This window comes from Zingiber officinale, chromosome 6A (genome assembly GCF_018446385.1).
Source record: "Zingiber officinale cultivar Zhangliang chromosome 6A, Zo_v1.1, whole genome shotgun sequence".
NCBI lineage: Eukaryota > Viridiplantae > Streptophyta > Magnoliopsida > Zingiberales > Zingiberaceae > Zingiber > Zingiber officinale.
In genome coordinates this window covers 115,906,153-115,922,674 of record NC_055997.1, presented here as the reverse complement: position 1 = coordinate 115,922,674, position 16,522 = coordinate 115,906,153, and the positions used below count along the sequence as shown (strand labels likewise).

The 16,522-nt window shown below is 35.9% G+C and overlaps 1 protein-coding gene across 3 annotated transcripts; it reads left to right on the top strand.

Moving 5' to 3' along the window:
- The first annotated feature begins 3,516 nt into the window (after positions 1–3,516).
- LOC121997610 (protein SEMI-ROLLED LEAF 2-like) lies at positions 3,517–15,904 on the top strand. 3 transcript variants are annotated; one of them, XM_042552112.1, is made up of 20 exons: positions 3,517–3,728; positions 4,105–4,297; positions 5,302–5,376; positions 5,836–5,951; positions 7,613–7,727; positions 7,811–7,939; positions 9,203–9,250; positions 9,602–9,801; positions 9,889–10,085; positions 10,214–10,503; positions 11,042–11,191; positions 11,278–11,703; positions 11,805–11,954; positions 12,635–12,716; positions 13,229–13,356; positions 13,764–13,964; positions 14,085–14,216; positions 14,296–14,418; positions 14,964–15,179; positions 15,540–15,904. In XM_042552112.1, exons 2-20 carry the CDS (start codon positions 4,163–4,165, stop codon positions 15,693–15,695), a joined length of 3,069 nt encoding a protein of 1,022 aa, XP_042408046.1. In that variant the 5' UTR covers positions 3,517–3,728; positions 4,105–4,162; the 3' UTR covers positions 15,696–15,904. The 3 variants fall into 3 exon arrangements, with proteins under 3 accessions (XP_042408046.1, XP_042408048.1, XP_042408049.1); XM_042552114.1 differs by having other exon boundaries at positions 3,518–3,595; XM_042552115.1 differs by lacking the exons at positions 3,517–3,728; positions 4,105–4,297; positions 5,302–5,376; positions 5,836–5,951 and having other exon boundaries at positions 7,815–7,939; positions 15,540–15,840.
- Positions 15,905–16,522: the final 618 nt, after the last annotated feature.

Below are 16,522 nucleotides of genomic sequence, written 5' to 3'. Positions count from 1 at the left end.
GGGAGATCCTAGCTCAAGGGGGAGCTTAAGTGAAGGGGGAGCCTAGAAATTTAGGTTCCATTATTTATGCATGAGTTGATTTGCATATTTATTTGCATATGTATTGCATTTATGTTTCCCTAACTTAAACAGGTTGCCAAACATCAAAAAGGGGGAGATTGTTGGAGCAATCTAGGTGCCCTAAGTTTTGATGTTTGGGCAAAGGTTTAAGTTAGGTTTATTGTTGTATTTGATATGCATTGTGAGTGTGCAGGATACAGGTACAACAAGGAAAGTCCAAGGGTGAGTCTTGGCGGTGTAAGTCCAAGCATGTAGTCTTGGCAACGTAAGTCCAAGTGTGATCTTGGCAAAGGAGGAAAGTCCAAGGATGAGTCTTGGCGGTGTAAGTCCAAGCATGTAGTCTTGGCAACGTAAGTCCAAGTGTGACTTGGCAATGGATGAAGTCCCAGAGGCGCGATCTCTTGGCAAAGGAAGACCCGACAACAATGACAAGGTCGATGGAAGCTCCAGAAGGCAAGACATGAAGGATGGGGAGGCATCCAAGGGACGCAAGGCTGATGGAGGAGGCTAGAAGGCTAGGTCTAGGTTGGTCGGGCGAGAACGAGTGTTGAGTGAATGTACTCGAGGTAAAATCCTAGAATTAGGGTTTACTGTAGCGTACTGTAGCAGTCGACTGGTGCACTGTAGATAGCCGTTGAGAGAGCTGTTGGGCTGACACCAGTCGACTGGTGCAAGGACCAGTCGACTGGTAACGGGCAAATCAGCTTACTGATTTGTTCCAAGCTCTATAAGAAGGAGCTTGGGATGGCCGGCCAAGGTGACGAAATTAGACTTGGTTAAAGCCTAATTAGTAGTCACCAAAGTGCTCAAGGATCTCTTGTGTCCAAGTGATCTTGGTTGGAGTTGTGGTGAGGTTTCTCCACCCACAAGGAGGTTGAGCTAGCCGGAGTTTGCCGGGGACTAATCCACCGACGGATTGAGGGATCGTCCACCTTACGGACACGCCGTGGAGTAGGAGCAAGTTATCTCCGAACCACGTAAACACCTTGTGTTAGGGTTTGTGTTTGATTTGTTGTCTTCTTCTTTCTTGTTTTAGGTTAACTTTCGTATTTGTTAGTTTGTTTTTGTATTCCGCTGTGCACTAACATTATAGGAAGTAAAGTTTTGGGTGAGACGCTATTCACCCCCCCTCTAGCGGACGTCAAGGTCCTAACAGTATTTTGGAGATTGTGGATTGATTTATATTGTGATCTTGTTGTTGTATGTTGTTAATATATTGTGTGGATTGTGATATATGTATAAATTGTGTTTGTGATGCCATCGCTTGTGATTGTTTGTATTTGTATTAAAATTGTATATGGGAAATGAGCAAAACAGGTGCTGGGTTTTAAAATTTTTTCAGTTTTTTACCGATGGAATTATAGTTTCCGTCGGTAAAATATCGAAAGAACAGTAAAAGTCTGCGATATATTGCTGACGGAATCAGTGATCCCGTCGGCCTATTCCCGACGGAATCAGTTATTCCGTCGGCAAATACCGACGGAATCAGGGATTCCGTCGGGAATCTACGTTACCTACCGTTTGATTTTTTACCGACGGGGAAAATATTCAGTTGGTAACATACCGACGGAAAATATAATTCTGTCGGAAATTATCGACGGATATACTATTTCGTCGGTAAAGTGAATTCCGACCAAATTACTCCTGATACCATGAATTCCGTCAGTATTCTGTTGGTAATGCCAAATACCGACGAAATACCGACTGAATATTCAATCGGTAATAATAGTATTTTTTTGTAGTGTATTAGAGTCTGGACTACCAGAAGATTTAACAGTTAACTATGCATAAAAACTATAATATTGACATCGAATAAGGAAGTGTGAGCTCCCATATCTGAATCAAGAAAACTAGACATCATACATAGAAGCCTAAGGATCAAACAAAGTCCCAATTAATCCACCGATTGTCCCTTGCCTAATTAGTCCGCTTGTCATGATAGGTAAATTGATTTAACTTGGCTCGCTTAATTAATACCCCCAATTGATCGGTCTAATTAGCTAATAAATTTAGATCAAATCAATTAGTCCACCTTATCAAATTAGTGGGACCAAGTCAACAATTCACCCTAACTAACCAAGTCACTCACTTGGTTATCTTAATACTTGACTAACCCAATCGACATGTTGGATTAACCTAGCCACCCAATATACTTAAACTAAACAATCTACTTAATTTGTTTCATACAATCAACTTGATTAACCAATAAGACCTACCTAGACGGTTTGAGCCACTTAGCTCTTTCAGCCCAATGTTGGCTCATTGAATCCATCAAATATGATTGTCACAACTAGGCTAACTAACTTCTCTTGCCTAGTTAGTGTCCAAATTATAATATTTAAATTATCTTGCCTACTTGACTCATATACCTCGATTTCATCTCTTTCTCTTAGAGAGACTAGTCAATTAATGTAAAATCGTGATAACATTTACACCAACAACAACAACAACAATAATAATAATAATAGTCAAGTAAATATGGGGCATGGCCAAAGGGCTCTAGTTAATTATCAAACACAACTAATGAAGTTAGACTAAGACAAGAGTCCCAAAGAAAGAAAGGAAAAAAAAACCAGAGCAGAAGAGCAATGGGAAGGGGGTAGGGAACGAAAATGAGTAAACATTCTTTGCATTATTAAATTTTAAATTTAAATCAAACTTTAATCCTTATAAAAAAAATATTTTATAAACATCGTACTTTTCTAATTTTAAAACTTATCATTTACGCAATAGAAAAATCATATAACACCATGTGTGATATGTTACACTCATTTAGATGAATTAGTAATGTAATAATTATGGAGTAAAATGATAAGATTTTAAAAACTTTAAGGGTATTTCATAATTTTGAAATATAAAATACTTATTTGAAAAGTTTCTCGAGACCTAGAGTAGATGCACAGATATTTATTAAACACATTTCAGGAAAACGATACTTCACCATAATTTTTAATCATCGTTACCAAATTAACAGATTTATACTTCACCGCAGACTTGGAATCTTACCCAACAAAATACCCTACCAATCAATCCGTCTCCACAGAGGCATCGCTCAACATGTCGCCTTATTCCCGCATACACAAACCAGTAAATATATCGGGTAGTTAAAAGAAATAGAGAATGCTGATATCAAAAAGCCGTTGGGAGTTGAACAACTAATACTGGCCCCACACGTATGCCATATGGGCCGCATGTCCAACAATTGTGTACCTCCCTTCCTCCTCGGACACCTCCCTTAGCCCCAATTGCACACCCGTATCACGTGCTAATGGGTCCCACATTTTTAATGGCCGCGCAGCTACTGATAGAGCAGTTGGTAAACTCGGAATAGGTGTGGCGAGGTATCTCATATTTTTCATTATTTTGTAACTTGGATATTGGGCCAGATATATGGTTTGTAACAGTGTTACGCTCTCGAAATGACCGTTATTAAGATGCATGCGCCGGCCACGTCTTCGTCCCTCTGCTGCTTTCTTTAGGTCTCTTTGCCTCCGCGTCGCCCGCTGCTTCGCAAGAGGAGGAGGAGAGGAGAAAGGTTGGAGCGATTCCGGTCTTTCCTTCCTCTATGCTCTTCCTTCTCCCCTTTTTTAGTTTTTTTCCCTACATTTGATCATCGAGAAAGAATAGTGCCGAGCCGGATCGGATCCCTCTCTCTCCTCCAATAACTAGTGAGTTCGTCGTAAAATCCTTCGTTTTTTTTTCCTTCCGCGTCTTCATTGCCTTATTTTGTTCTTGCCGCGGTTCAATTCCATGTGTTAGTTTGTTTGTATGTTGAATTGGAGCGCGGTTACGGAAATGTGATGTTTGCGGTCTTTGTATCGATTGCGATGAAACCGGAAATTCTTTATTTTATTTGTTTGAATACTTTCGGTGGTAATCATTGGGCATAAAAAAAATGAAAATTTTAGTGTGTATGCATCTTTCTTGGCTATGAAAGATGTCATCTGGAGTTGTCTCTTACAGATTTGTATTGCAGATAGAATATTTTGATCGTAAGCCTTTATGATTCGAGTATATTTGTTAATTCTTGTTATCTCTTCATAGGTTTAGCACCGAAATTCCAGATTTTTTTCAGTTGATATCGTAGTGATCACTTAGAAAGATGGGTGTGATATCAAGGAAGGTTCTTCCTGCTTGTGGAAGTCTTTGCTTCTTTTGTCCTGCTTTGCGAGCAAGGTCTCGACAGCCAGTGAAGAGATACAAGAAGCTACTGGCCGATATTTTCCCTCGATCACAGGTTGGTTTAATGTTTTGTTCTCCCTCGTTGTTTCTTCTGCATGTGGTGGTAATGGATATTAACTCAGCAAATCTGGTAATGTTAATAATTTTAACTTTATTGTTTTTAAGTAATTTAGAAATAACATGATCCAATCATTCTCAAATTGTTGCACTAGGAAATGAAATAAGCATTTTATTAGCAACCTCAGGACACAATGTCAGCATAACACAGATGAACTCATCCCTCTCCACTAAGTGATGCAATTAATGCGACACTACTTTTGTGCAAAACTGGATTGGGAAAGCACTCACGTTATGCACCTATGCAACACTGGCATAATATATCATTGATGCTAACTCAATGTATCAATGTAATACTGCAATAGTATCCTTGGCTATAACAATGTAACAATGCAATATGGTGCTAGCGCATCATACACCCAAATGCTTTAGGGGTATGCAAGACTGTGCTAGCTTGTCACCATCCATCTCATGAAATAGATCATAGCACAGAACTAGTAGCTTTCCCTAGCACCCTGACACTACAGAGATGTATATTCTGCCCACTCAAGCATGATACAATTGCTGATCAACATCCTCAAAGTGTTACATCCAACCATACAACTGCAAAAACCTAAACAACACCTACCAGAATATCTATTTCTCAACACCAGAGGGAAACATAAAACACCATTCTTGGGTCCCTTCAAAAAACATGTTCTTGCCCTTCCCTTCTTTTTTGTTGCCCCTTTGGTCCCCTTTCCTCATACTCAACATGGACACCTGAGCTCTGATGGCATCATGTGTGGTTCCAATAGAAGTGGGGCTTATGGATTTTAGCAATAGAAGATTTCATTTTCTCTAAACCTCGCCAACTTGAATCTCCTTTGGAAAAAAGGAGAAATGCAGAAAAAAAAACATGCCCATTTTGCTTTATATGACTTCTATGTATCAAGATAGCTCTTTATTCCACAATTCTTTGATTCGTGTAGAGTAATAGATTCATTCATGTGAGTTTTACAGGAGGAGGAGCCAAATGATCGGCAAATTAGCAAACTTTGTGAATATGCATCTAGGAATCCATTGCGAATTCCAAAGGTAATTTCTACTGCTTTTCTGCTAAGTTCCTGGTGAGTATTGACTTTTTCACAATTAGCGTGCATCAAGTAGATTGGTTATGCTTTACTTGTGCTTCTTGAGTTAATTGATTCCTGAACTAACTGATTCTTTTGGCACAGTATGACTATGGAAATATTTCTTTTTCAAACTAATTAAATATACCTTCTTGTTATACTAGGCTTCTAAAGTTTTTTCATCTGCATACTGTGAACTACTAGGTTGATCTTTTTAAGATACTATATTGTAGTGCTAATTTCTTCATTTTAAGAATTTAAAGTTGGTCTTGGATCCTGGTTACGATTCATTTTCCAAATGTTTGCCCAACTATATAAAATGGTTTTGATGTAGGCTATCTGATGCTTTGCTCCTTAGTTTCTTTCTTTCTTTTTTTGCTTTTGTAGAGGCAATTATATCTTCGCATGTGAAAATTTTCAACAGATAACAACTTACTTGGAGCAGAGATGTTACAAGGAATTGAGGCTGGAACACTTTGGCTCAGTTAAAGTTGTCTTGGCCATTTATCGAAAATTATTACTCTCTTGTAAGGAGCAGATGTGAGTTTTTATTCTTATGGATCAATTGTACGCTTTATGTGTCCAAGTCTTATTTTGGTTTCTTTAAATAAGGCATTTTTTTTTGTCTTTCTCTCTAACTTTTGCCGGTATGTATTCATCTTTCTTATTCATCATACAAGCAATACTTAGTTGGATTATATGCACACTTCTCATATGTAATCATCACATTATTTGAAATTTTCTTGATTAGTTTGAATTCATCGAAATAATATCTAAAAAAATATCTAAATGGCAAATGATAAAAGATCATGCTCTTTGTTTACACAATGTGCACCCTTGATATTGATAAGGAATAAACCTAAAATCTATGTAATAATAATAATAAACTTGTAATTCATGAAGGTTGATCTTAAGTCAGACGTTAATGTGGTAGGCATTGGCAGTGCCATTAGAAATAAATGGTAGAATTTTGCAATTTATTAAAGAATATTCAGGGAGTGCTTTCAATAAAAAAGCAAACGGATCCGAATCTGATTTAGTTTTGGGTCTGGAATTGATAGGGATTCCATTTTAGAATTTTGAACAAATGTTGGATGCAATCTAGTAACATGAGAAGCAAAAAACAAAACATTGTTGCTCAAAAGTACTAAGCAAAATATACTGCAGTGACATATATAATAATGGGGATTAAGTTTGAGTTCAATTTTATGGCCATCTAAAACGTATACAATCCAATGTTTCATGCACACATTAAATAAATTGAAATTATCTACCACTTCAGATATATCATTTCCAAGAAGATAAGCACATTATATGCTTCTTCCGAAGAACATATTGTGTATGTTTCTTTCATTATTCCCTTATGCAACAAGCTGAGCTAGATAAATATCAATGCTCCAATATCTAGGTGTATTAGAAATACAAAGAAAAAATAGACTTAGTTTTATAGCTAGCAATTAATTAGACCAAGAGGAAATGTATACACAAGTTGTAATCCTTTTCATACCATAATAATACACGCCCAATCTCTCAACAAATGTTTACATATAATTTAACTTTCTTCGTACTTCCTGAAATTCCATTAATGATAATTCAAAAACTAACAACAACAACAACCAAGCTTTATCCCACTGGGTCGGCTATATGGATCCTTTTACGCCATTAGGCTCTATCCCTTATTATATCATCATTTATATTTAAATAAATTTTATCATGCCTTATTGTTGCTAATATAGTCTTTTTCAAAAACTAAATAGATATGAAATAGCCAAATCTATATTTTGTGCATGAGTGAACTAGACCATACAGGTTCAAGCCTAAAACATGCCTAGAAACTCAACTGTAGTTATTTTTCCTTTCAATTTACTTGTAGTATCAGAAAAAATATCGTGTGTCAATACCATGTATAGTTTGACTGAATGTTCAAATCTTAAGCATTTTGGAAAGAATGCAATCTGTAGATTGATATTCTTAACATATATTTTTAAAAAATGAAAGCAAAACCCAACTGTCTCTTCGATATACATTCATATCTGCAAACATTTTTTGCATCCTACTGTAATATGCAATGCTAAACTAACAGTTTGTTGAGTTGCTCTAGGGTGATGCTAAACAGGAATCTCTTTTTGTTCTTTAAATGATAAAATCAGTCAATTAGTCCTTAAATTTGAATTTTAGATATTAAAATTTACCTTGTGCAGGCCACTGTTCGCTAGTAGCTTACTTACCATTATCTGCACACTTCTTGAACAAAAAAGACAGGATGAAATGTGTATTATTGGCTGTTATACCATTTTTGACTTTGTAAATAGTCAGGTTAGCCATTTCTTCATTATATTTGCTGCAGTTTAGTAAGGGAATACTTGACCAAAATTAGCATTATTCTGTGTTCGTCTCAGACAGATGGCACTTATATGTTCAATTTGGAAGGCTTAGTTCCAAAGCTTTGCCAGATTTCTCAGGAAATCGGGGAGGATGAGACGATAAAAACTATGAATGCGGCAGGATTTCAAGCACTTTCTTCAATGGTAAGTCTATAAATTTGAAAACCATAATTTCGTACTACTGAAGTGCAGCTTTAGAAAATGCCTAACATGTTCCTGATCTGCTGTAATTACTAAAGAATGTGTTAAACAAAGTTTGAAATTCTGACAACATCAGGGCTCTAGCCAAATGGCCAATCACTAGTTTGACACCATTGTAGCTTCATTCTGTGTTGCATGCCAACAGAAGTGATATGTTTTGTTCTAAAGATAAGAAAGTTGGTGTAATTCTGGAGCAGAAATAAAAGGAAAAAAAGAGACTAGAAAGATGTATATCTCTTTCCAAGATACATTTTATCAGCTATTTGCAGTATAATGTTAATTATTTTGAATGTGATCTGTCCCCTTAAGATGAAAAAGAAATTGAACAATTTAAAATTTTTGCTAATTTTTTATGGCCAGAACCAGTACAAGTTGTAGTACCACTTTGATGGGCACTTTTGTTGTACTGAAGATGGTTCATGATTGTTTGGTTGTGTATAGCATCTAGCATGGAACATCATTAGATGGTTTGAGAAAGCTTTGATTGATATGTTTGATGGGCAATGTGGCCATAGATCATATTTTCTACTTCTTTGTCAAGACTATAACAATGATGCTTCCTATGTAGATTGTAGGTGTGAGACTTGAGGTGGGAGAACTTTGGATACCCCATTACTTATGCATATGTACTATTTTAAGGTGTAGATTTTGTACAATTACTGAACAATTCAATAAAAATGATCTAATTGATTTTAAATATTACTGGCAATGTAGTTTGCATAGAGTTCTATAGAGGGATAAGATCCATGGAGCAGTCCTAGGTGGTTGGATGATGATGACAATTATCCTGGTACAATTGCTAGATTGAGCTAATTGTGCCCTCCAGCATTTACCTAACTTTCCTCTTCTATCAATATTTCACATCAAAGTTACTCCTGAAATAAGATCATTATCATAGTTGACATTCAACTTTAGATAGAGATACTTCATATTCTTTTAATCTAATATGGCTATGTTTCTTTACTGTTTTGCCACAAGTTTCAGAGCTTCATTTTAATTATTTCCTCGAAACATTTGATTCATGACCATACTCTAGGAAGACATACCAATTGATAAATAGATGGTAAACTATGAGTTAATAACTGAAGCAACATTTCTTTTCCATACCTATCCACAGTTTTATGCTTCATCAGCTTATGTTTCTTCTTAACTTTTTCCATAGCTGGATATTGATATAGACTGCTTGATATTTTTGGAGTGTTGCAGATTTGGTTTATGGGTGAATACTCTCACATTTCTTCAGAATTTGATAATGTGAGTAGTTCTTTGTCTTCTCCAGTTTCCAAATAAGTAGACTTGTGCTTACTTTATGACACTTCAAAAGCGTGATCTTCTTTGAGAAATAGTAAGATGATACTTATTTCTTCAATTGAGATAATTTGGAACTATTTTTCATTCATAGATAGGATTTATTAAGAGGCTTGTGCAATTATTTGTATGTATAATATTTTTTATATTTAGTTTTCTACTTTAGTTTATAATGTCGAAACCCTGAAACATTTCTTTTAATTTGTCCATGTGAGACACGTTATGCTTGTAAAGTGAATACACTGAGATATTATACTTCCATCACAGTAGTAATCTTTATCTCTAATCATGATGCAGGTTGTTTCAGTAGTATTGGAGACTTATGAGAACTTTAATAAAAAATCTGACAAACCCAACAACGACAACCAGGACTCTGATCATAGATGGGTACAGGAAGTTGCTAATACTGAAGGTCAACCAAATCCTTCTTCCGCAATGACTAGGGTTCCTTCTTGGAAAAGCATTGTTAATTCGCGGGGTGGACTAAACTTGACCATGTAAGGCATTATCCATGGATACATGGCTATTCATTTGTAAACATCCATTTATTTCACATATATTTACCATCTCTGGTTGCTAAATAGGGAAGAGAGCAAGAGCTCCATCTTCTGGTCTAGGGTGTGTTTGCATAACATGGCCAGGTTAGCCAAAGAAGCAACAACAGTCCGACGTGTTCTAGAATCTTTATTCCGATATTTTGATGATAACAACTTGTGGTCCCCTGATAAGGGGCTTGCTCTCTGTGTGCTGCTGGAAATGCAAGAAGTAATGGAAAACTCTGGTATGGTGATTCTCTGCTACTGTCTTTTATGATATGCACTATAGAAAGCAGCTAAATGGTTTGAGGAATTTTATGGAGATTACAGTGACCAGGCAATTCTTATTCTGTTCTGTTATTTGCCCTTCCAGGTCAAAATGCACACCTTTTGTTATCAATATTAATTAAGCATTTGGAGCACAAAACTGTCATCAAACAACCAGAAATGCAGCTCAACATCATTGATGTTACTACACGCCTTGCTGAAAATTCGCAAACAAAGTCTGTATCTGTAATAGGTGCAATAAGTGATCTTGCTAGACATTTGCGTAAAAGCATGCAGAATACAGTTGGCATGTCAGAAAAGGGGGATGCTATGATCAAATTGAATATAAGATTTCAAAGTTCTATTGATCAATGCCTCACTCAGTTGTCCAAAAAGGTGAGCTTTTTATGATTCCTATAGTTTCTATTATATTTTATTTCTGAAGCAACATTTATCTATATTTCTGCAATATCATTGTAAGGAATGCATAGATTTGTTGTTTGCATACAGATGCATGCAGATTGAAGTTCACCATATTCTTAGCAACACCTGCTATATGTAAGAACAAGATTTTCTCCTTTTCATTGTTTAGGTTCAATAACATGAGAATGCTAAGATGAATGTCTATGTTCTTACAAGATAAAACTAAACATGATACTATGATTTAGGAGCAATTAGATATGACTTAACGGATGATAACATTGGATAAAAATGGTACGGTCATCTTCAGAGATGACTAATTTATTTTATAGAGACAAGTCAAATTGATCCTTCAGAGTGCAAGGGATATGGGGCCAAAGAAAATTCTATCAACATCAATAAAAGTGATTTAATGATTTAGATATCACTAGCAATATAGCCTTATAGAGTACAACCAAATGGTGGATTATATCCATGTATTGCGATTAACAGCTTTTTCTTCTTGTTGTCGTAGGTTGGCGATGCAGGTCCTATTTTTGATATAATGGCCATGATGTTGGAGAATATCTCAGCATCTATATCAGCAGCAAGATCCACAATTTCTTCAGTTTATCGTATGGCTCGGATAATTGCATCAATACCAACCATGTCTTACCAGAATAAGGTAAGATCCCAGTTTAGTGCCTCTTAAGTTTTGAAGGTTTTTTTTTAATATCTTGTAATAATAGTTTCCTCTTGCCTATGATATAGATATTCCCTGAAACCTTGTTTCATCAATTACTCCTGGCAATGGTTCACCCAGATCGTCTAACACATGTTGACGCGCATCGCATCTTCTCTGTTGTTCTAGTTCCATCTTCTGTTCGTCCCCGATCCTCTGGCACTGAAGCACCAATGTCAGCTGACCTTCAAAGGTCTCTGTCAAGAACTGTCTCTGTGTTTTCATCTTCAGCTGCTCTATTTGGCAAACTCAGAAGAGAGAAGTACTCATTCAATCAGACTGGACTTCAAGACAATGTAAACAGAGTTTCTCTCAATGGTGATGGACAAGCAGTTAGCAATAATGACTCTCGTATGCAGAAGCTGCAATCAACTCTAAGCCGACTACGTAGCACAGTCAATCCTCCCCCTTCCAACACAGACCCAAATCTTTCTAATAATTCTACTGGAGAAATGGTATGTTCGGTCCATTATATTAAGTTAGATCAATGTTGTCAGATTCATTGCTTCAGTGGTATGTAGATGAACATTTGACTCGTATTTCAAACTGATTGCAGGAACAAACTTCCCTTGATTTGAGCAGCCAACAGATTATGCTTATGCTTTCATCCATCTGGGCTCAAGCAATGTCACCTGAGAATACTCCAGAAAACTATGAAGCTATTGCTCACACTTACAGTTTGATACTTCTTTTTTCTCGGGATAAGGTTACATTTTGATATTTCAATTTATATTTTGCAAGAAGAAGCTCATTCTTAAAATGAATCCAAATCTTCTCATTATAGGATTATGTTAGCTGGAAAAGATGTAGCTACAACTTGTAATCCTATTGTACATACACTGTAAATTGGAAAATATATTCAAATCATCTCATTATAGGATTAATTTAGTTGAAAGAGATATAACATGATCTTGGGAGTTGTCTTTTCCTATTGCAGATGCTATAAAGTGAAAAAACCTAGACTCTGATTAGAGCATGATGACCTCGGTTTAATTTGTTCTTGTTTCTTTCTTATCTGGTTTATTTCCATACAGGTGGTTTTTTCTCTCTCTTTCCAGGTTAAAATTTCCTACTTTTCAAATCAAAACTAAACCAATAAATTTTTTAAGTTTGGTTAGGTTTGATTTATCAGTTTTAGGTTCTTGATGCCCACTCTTACAACTCATTTGGCAAAATACTTTGGTTGAAAATTTTGCTGACTACCTCATTCAGTATCTTCCAGCGGTTCATTCTGTTTCAATGTTCTTTTTTCAGCACAGCAACGGTTGCTGTAATTTGCTTACCTTCGAAGTTCAATTAATTCAAACATATTACTATTTGGATTGCATTTGCATACAAATTGGTTTCTCATTGGCTATGCTTATTTTTTTTCCTTAAACTTTTCAGATGCAGACTTCAGTTAATGAGGTTTTGACTCTTAGCTTTCAGCTTGCCTTTTCATTGAGAAGCCTTTCGCTTACAAGAGGAGGTACATTTCAAAGTACTACAATATTTTTTACATCAAATATAATATATATTTGTCTTATAGCATGATGTGTTAAAAGAAAACATTCAATACAACTTAAAACTCCTAAGGAGACAACTTTTCACTTGGGGAAAAAAATCAAAAGGCCACCCCTTATTACCCTTTTTGTCAAAAGGGCACCTTTTTTTATTTGAAAAAGGGGCGCCCTTTTGACGAAACTGATAATAAGGATTATGGAGTGCCCTTTTGATTTTTTCCTTCACTTAATGACCCCAACTTTAGGATTGGAACTGTTATTCATATGTCATATGGCTATCAGTTCCTAGCTTGTTGTAAAGGTAATTTTGATTTGATCAAATGACAGCATGGTCCTCAATTCATTTATATGACTTAGCTGGCAATTTATCATAGTTCTTTTTACCCAAACATACAATTTTCCTGAAAATGGTTTAAAATAGAAAATCACTTCATCCCCTAAAAAGTCACATTGGCTAATGATTCTTGATGCTTTATAGGCCCACTTTCACCATCACGCTGCCGCTCTCTTTTCACATTGGCAACAGCGATGATTATCTTTTCCTCAAAAGCTTTCAATATTTCGCCTCTCATTCCAACTGCCAAGTCATCTCTTACTGAAACAATGGTAAGCAACTTTTTGTTACATTGATAACTTAGTTTGTATTTGTGCAGATTCTTTGATATAAATACTTGAGTAGATTTGTCTCATGAGGCTTGATTTACCTTGATATTTCAGCAGAAACCAGATTGGATAGACTGACTATTGTTATATAGAACTAAAATGGTCTACTCTTCTTCTTCTTCTTCTTCTTCTTTTTTTGTTGAAGTAGTATTTCTTCTCTGCTCCAGAAAGATAAATAAGTCTTCCAACTAATTCTCATACTATATGTTATTTTGTTGCAGTCACCATGACTCAGTTTAGAACCGTGTCATGGTAGCATACACTGCTAGCACTTTTTTTTTTCCTGTCATTTGATGCTTACATATGTTCCATGATAAATATTAACTTTCATAACTTGATGTGTTCGTTAGGTTGATCCATTCCTCCAATTGGTCGAGGACAGTAAACTTCAGGTTTCAAAAGATGTTCCTGATCACCAAAGAAAGGGTTATGGATCACAAGAGCATGATAGTGCTTCATTGGAATCTCTTTCATCAATATCAGCAGAAGAAAGCCAGACAATTGAGGCTATGGTTTCCATGATCGTCAACAGTTTGGGAGATTTACCTGATGTAAGTACTGATAGTCTGATTTTGGTTTCAACTTACTAGATTTCTTCCTTTTCTGGTTCAGTAGTTTTTAAATTGTTTTTTGGCTACAACTGTTATTACTATTTTTTTGGGTTTTTTCAGTCAGAGATATCGACTCTAAGACAGCAGCTACTCAGTGAATTTTCTCCAGATGATATTTGTCCACTGGAGTCCCAGTTTATTGACTTTCCTAGTTTTGCTCCAATGTCAACAAATAAAGACTCTGAACAGGAGGTACTTAAAATCAAATATTGCAGGTGGTTCGCATTAAAAAAATGAAGCTGTGATAGATATTTTTTTTCTTTTTATGTAGGCCACAAATGCTGCTTTTACAATAGATGATGACTTAATCGAATTATTCGATAACCCACCAGAAACTGGATCACGACAGCTGATGGAGTCCAATCTTCTCAGTGTCAATCAGATACTTGAATCAGTACGTTTGCAATCCTATTGATGTCTTTAGCATAGTTCTAAATCTTTCTAAACATGTACATATTATAGTTACAGGTAGATCATATTCAGTAATGAATTAGAATGAGTTTTTATCCTTTTAAAGTATATTTAATAGGAAATTCATAGTATAATATGTCATATTTGCCATCGTATTTTATCGGTTATTTATTTCACAAAAGTACCTCAACGAAGGGGCCCGATTGAAACTTCAAGTGCAAATGGTCTTCCTCATGCACTTTTAAAAAGTTCACAAAAATTACTCAGAGACTGAGTTCAGAAATATGAAATTGTGATCTTATGTTCTTTGAACCATATTAGGTTACATCATCTCTAAGTTTCAATTAGTGTCTTCATGTTAAGGCATAGACAATTGGATATGTCAATGCCCAATGTTTCTGGAAAATATAAGAAAAAAATAGTATTATACTGAAGAACATTTTACCGACTTTAACTCCATTGTTACCTTCAGTTTACTAGATGGGCTTTCATACTATCTGTAGAGATGATGGCTTAAAAATGGTATAGGTTCTTGAGACAGCATGCCAAGTCGAAAGATTATCAGCATCGAGCAACTCCAATGTGCCATTCAAGGAAATGACTAGCAATTGTGAGGCTCTTCTGTCAGGAAAGCAGCAAAAGTTGTCTGTCTTCATGGGTCCCCAACTCAAACAGGACATCTTGACCGGCAACTCTCTAGACCAGAATGATGTGAAAATACCGTCTGCTCAACCATCCCAATGGGTATGTAACGTTAGGATATTCAATTCTTGTGTGCTTGTTCTTACATATTTACAAACTTGCTACATGTGGTCTATACTAACATTTTCATATGTTCTCAATCAAGATTCCATAATTCATTACTTGCCCTCGAAACCCTTCCGTTCGCACATAATTTGCATACTAATAAATGATGGTTCACCTTGGCTTTCCTTCTTTGGAAAGATTCTAATTGAACTTTCTTTGTCCTTTTTTTTTCTTTTTTTTTTCTAGGAGCTGGCAATCTTTGCGGTTTAAGCCTGCATAAGCTAACTTTACATGATCATTATGCTTGAGACTCAACCAGAAACATTGCGAATATTACCTGATTTACCTTATGTGCAGGTTGGAAATCCATTTGTCGAGCAAAACTTCATTTCATATCCCTACCAAGCCCCTACCTCATACTTTTGCGGCACGGAGCTCCATTGCCAGCCCCAAATGTACAGGCTTCCTGCATCAAGCCCCTACGATAACTTCCTAAAGGCTGCCGGGTGCTGAAGGAACAATTCTTACTTGTCGTAATGAGCATTAGTCTTTGTATCTTCTCCTCTACATTCTTTTGTTGTGTTTTATTTGGAGAAAGAAAAAAAAATCCAAGAAACAAAGAGATGGTTTCAGTGAAGTGAGTTCCTAAAATTGTTCATGTCGAGCATTGTGATTATTGTCCTCTAAGTTGTGTATGCGTATGAGAATTGTGTGTTTTGTGAGAGGTGTGCACCCTTCAACAACCATCATTATTCTTTTCATTTAAAACATTTTTGTCATATAATCATTTAGGGGAAAATTTCAGTTCAGTCCTTCGTTGGACTTGACTTTACTTTTCCATAATCCTGTAGGTGGGGTAATCATCTTACTTCACGGCAAAAGGTGAAGCCGCTATTTTAGCCGTCCTTTGAGGACGGTCCTATATATCTTCTAGAGGGAATAAATTGTGGGTGTTTATTTAGTCTCGAATGGTCTTAGTTGACATAAGGATATAATAATCTAAAATAATATTTGTATATGTCGGGAATCGAATTATACCTGTTTGATGGTAAATCCTGCCTGCGTACAATAATCATCTTACTTCTTGACCTATCATTCTAGACAGGGATCCTTTGGTTCAGGATCTCTAAATTATTCCTGTCCCTTATTCATTTATTGATTAGATGAAGTTAAACAGGTAAAGTCTAGTTCATCCAACCAATAAATGAATAGAGTCTTTTTTGATCCAGAATTTTTTGGACCGAAGGATTTGATCTCATCATACTGTCGCTTAAGAGGGCTATTTTGATAATTTTAAATCTATTGGGTGCCTCTATAAAAAAATTAACTCCAAGATGAAA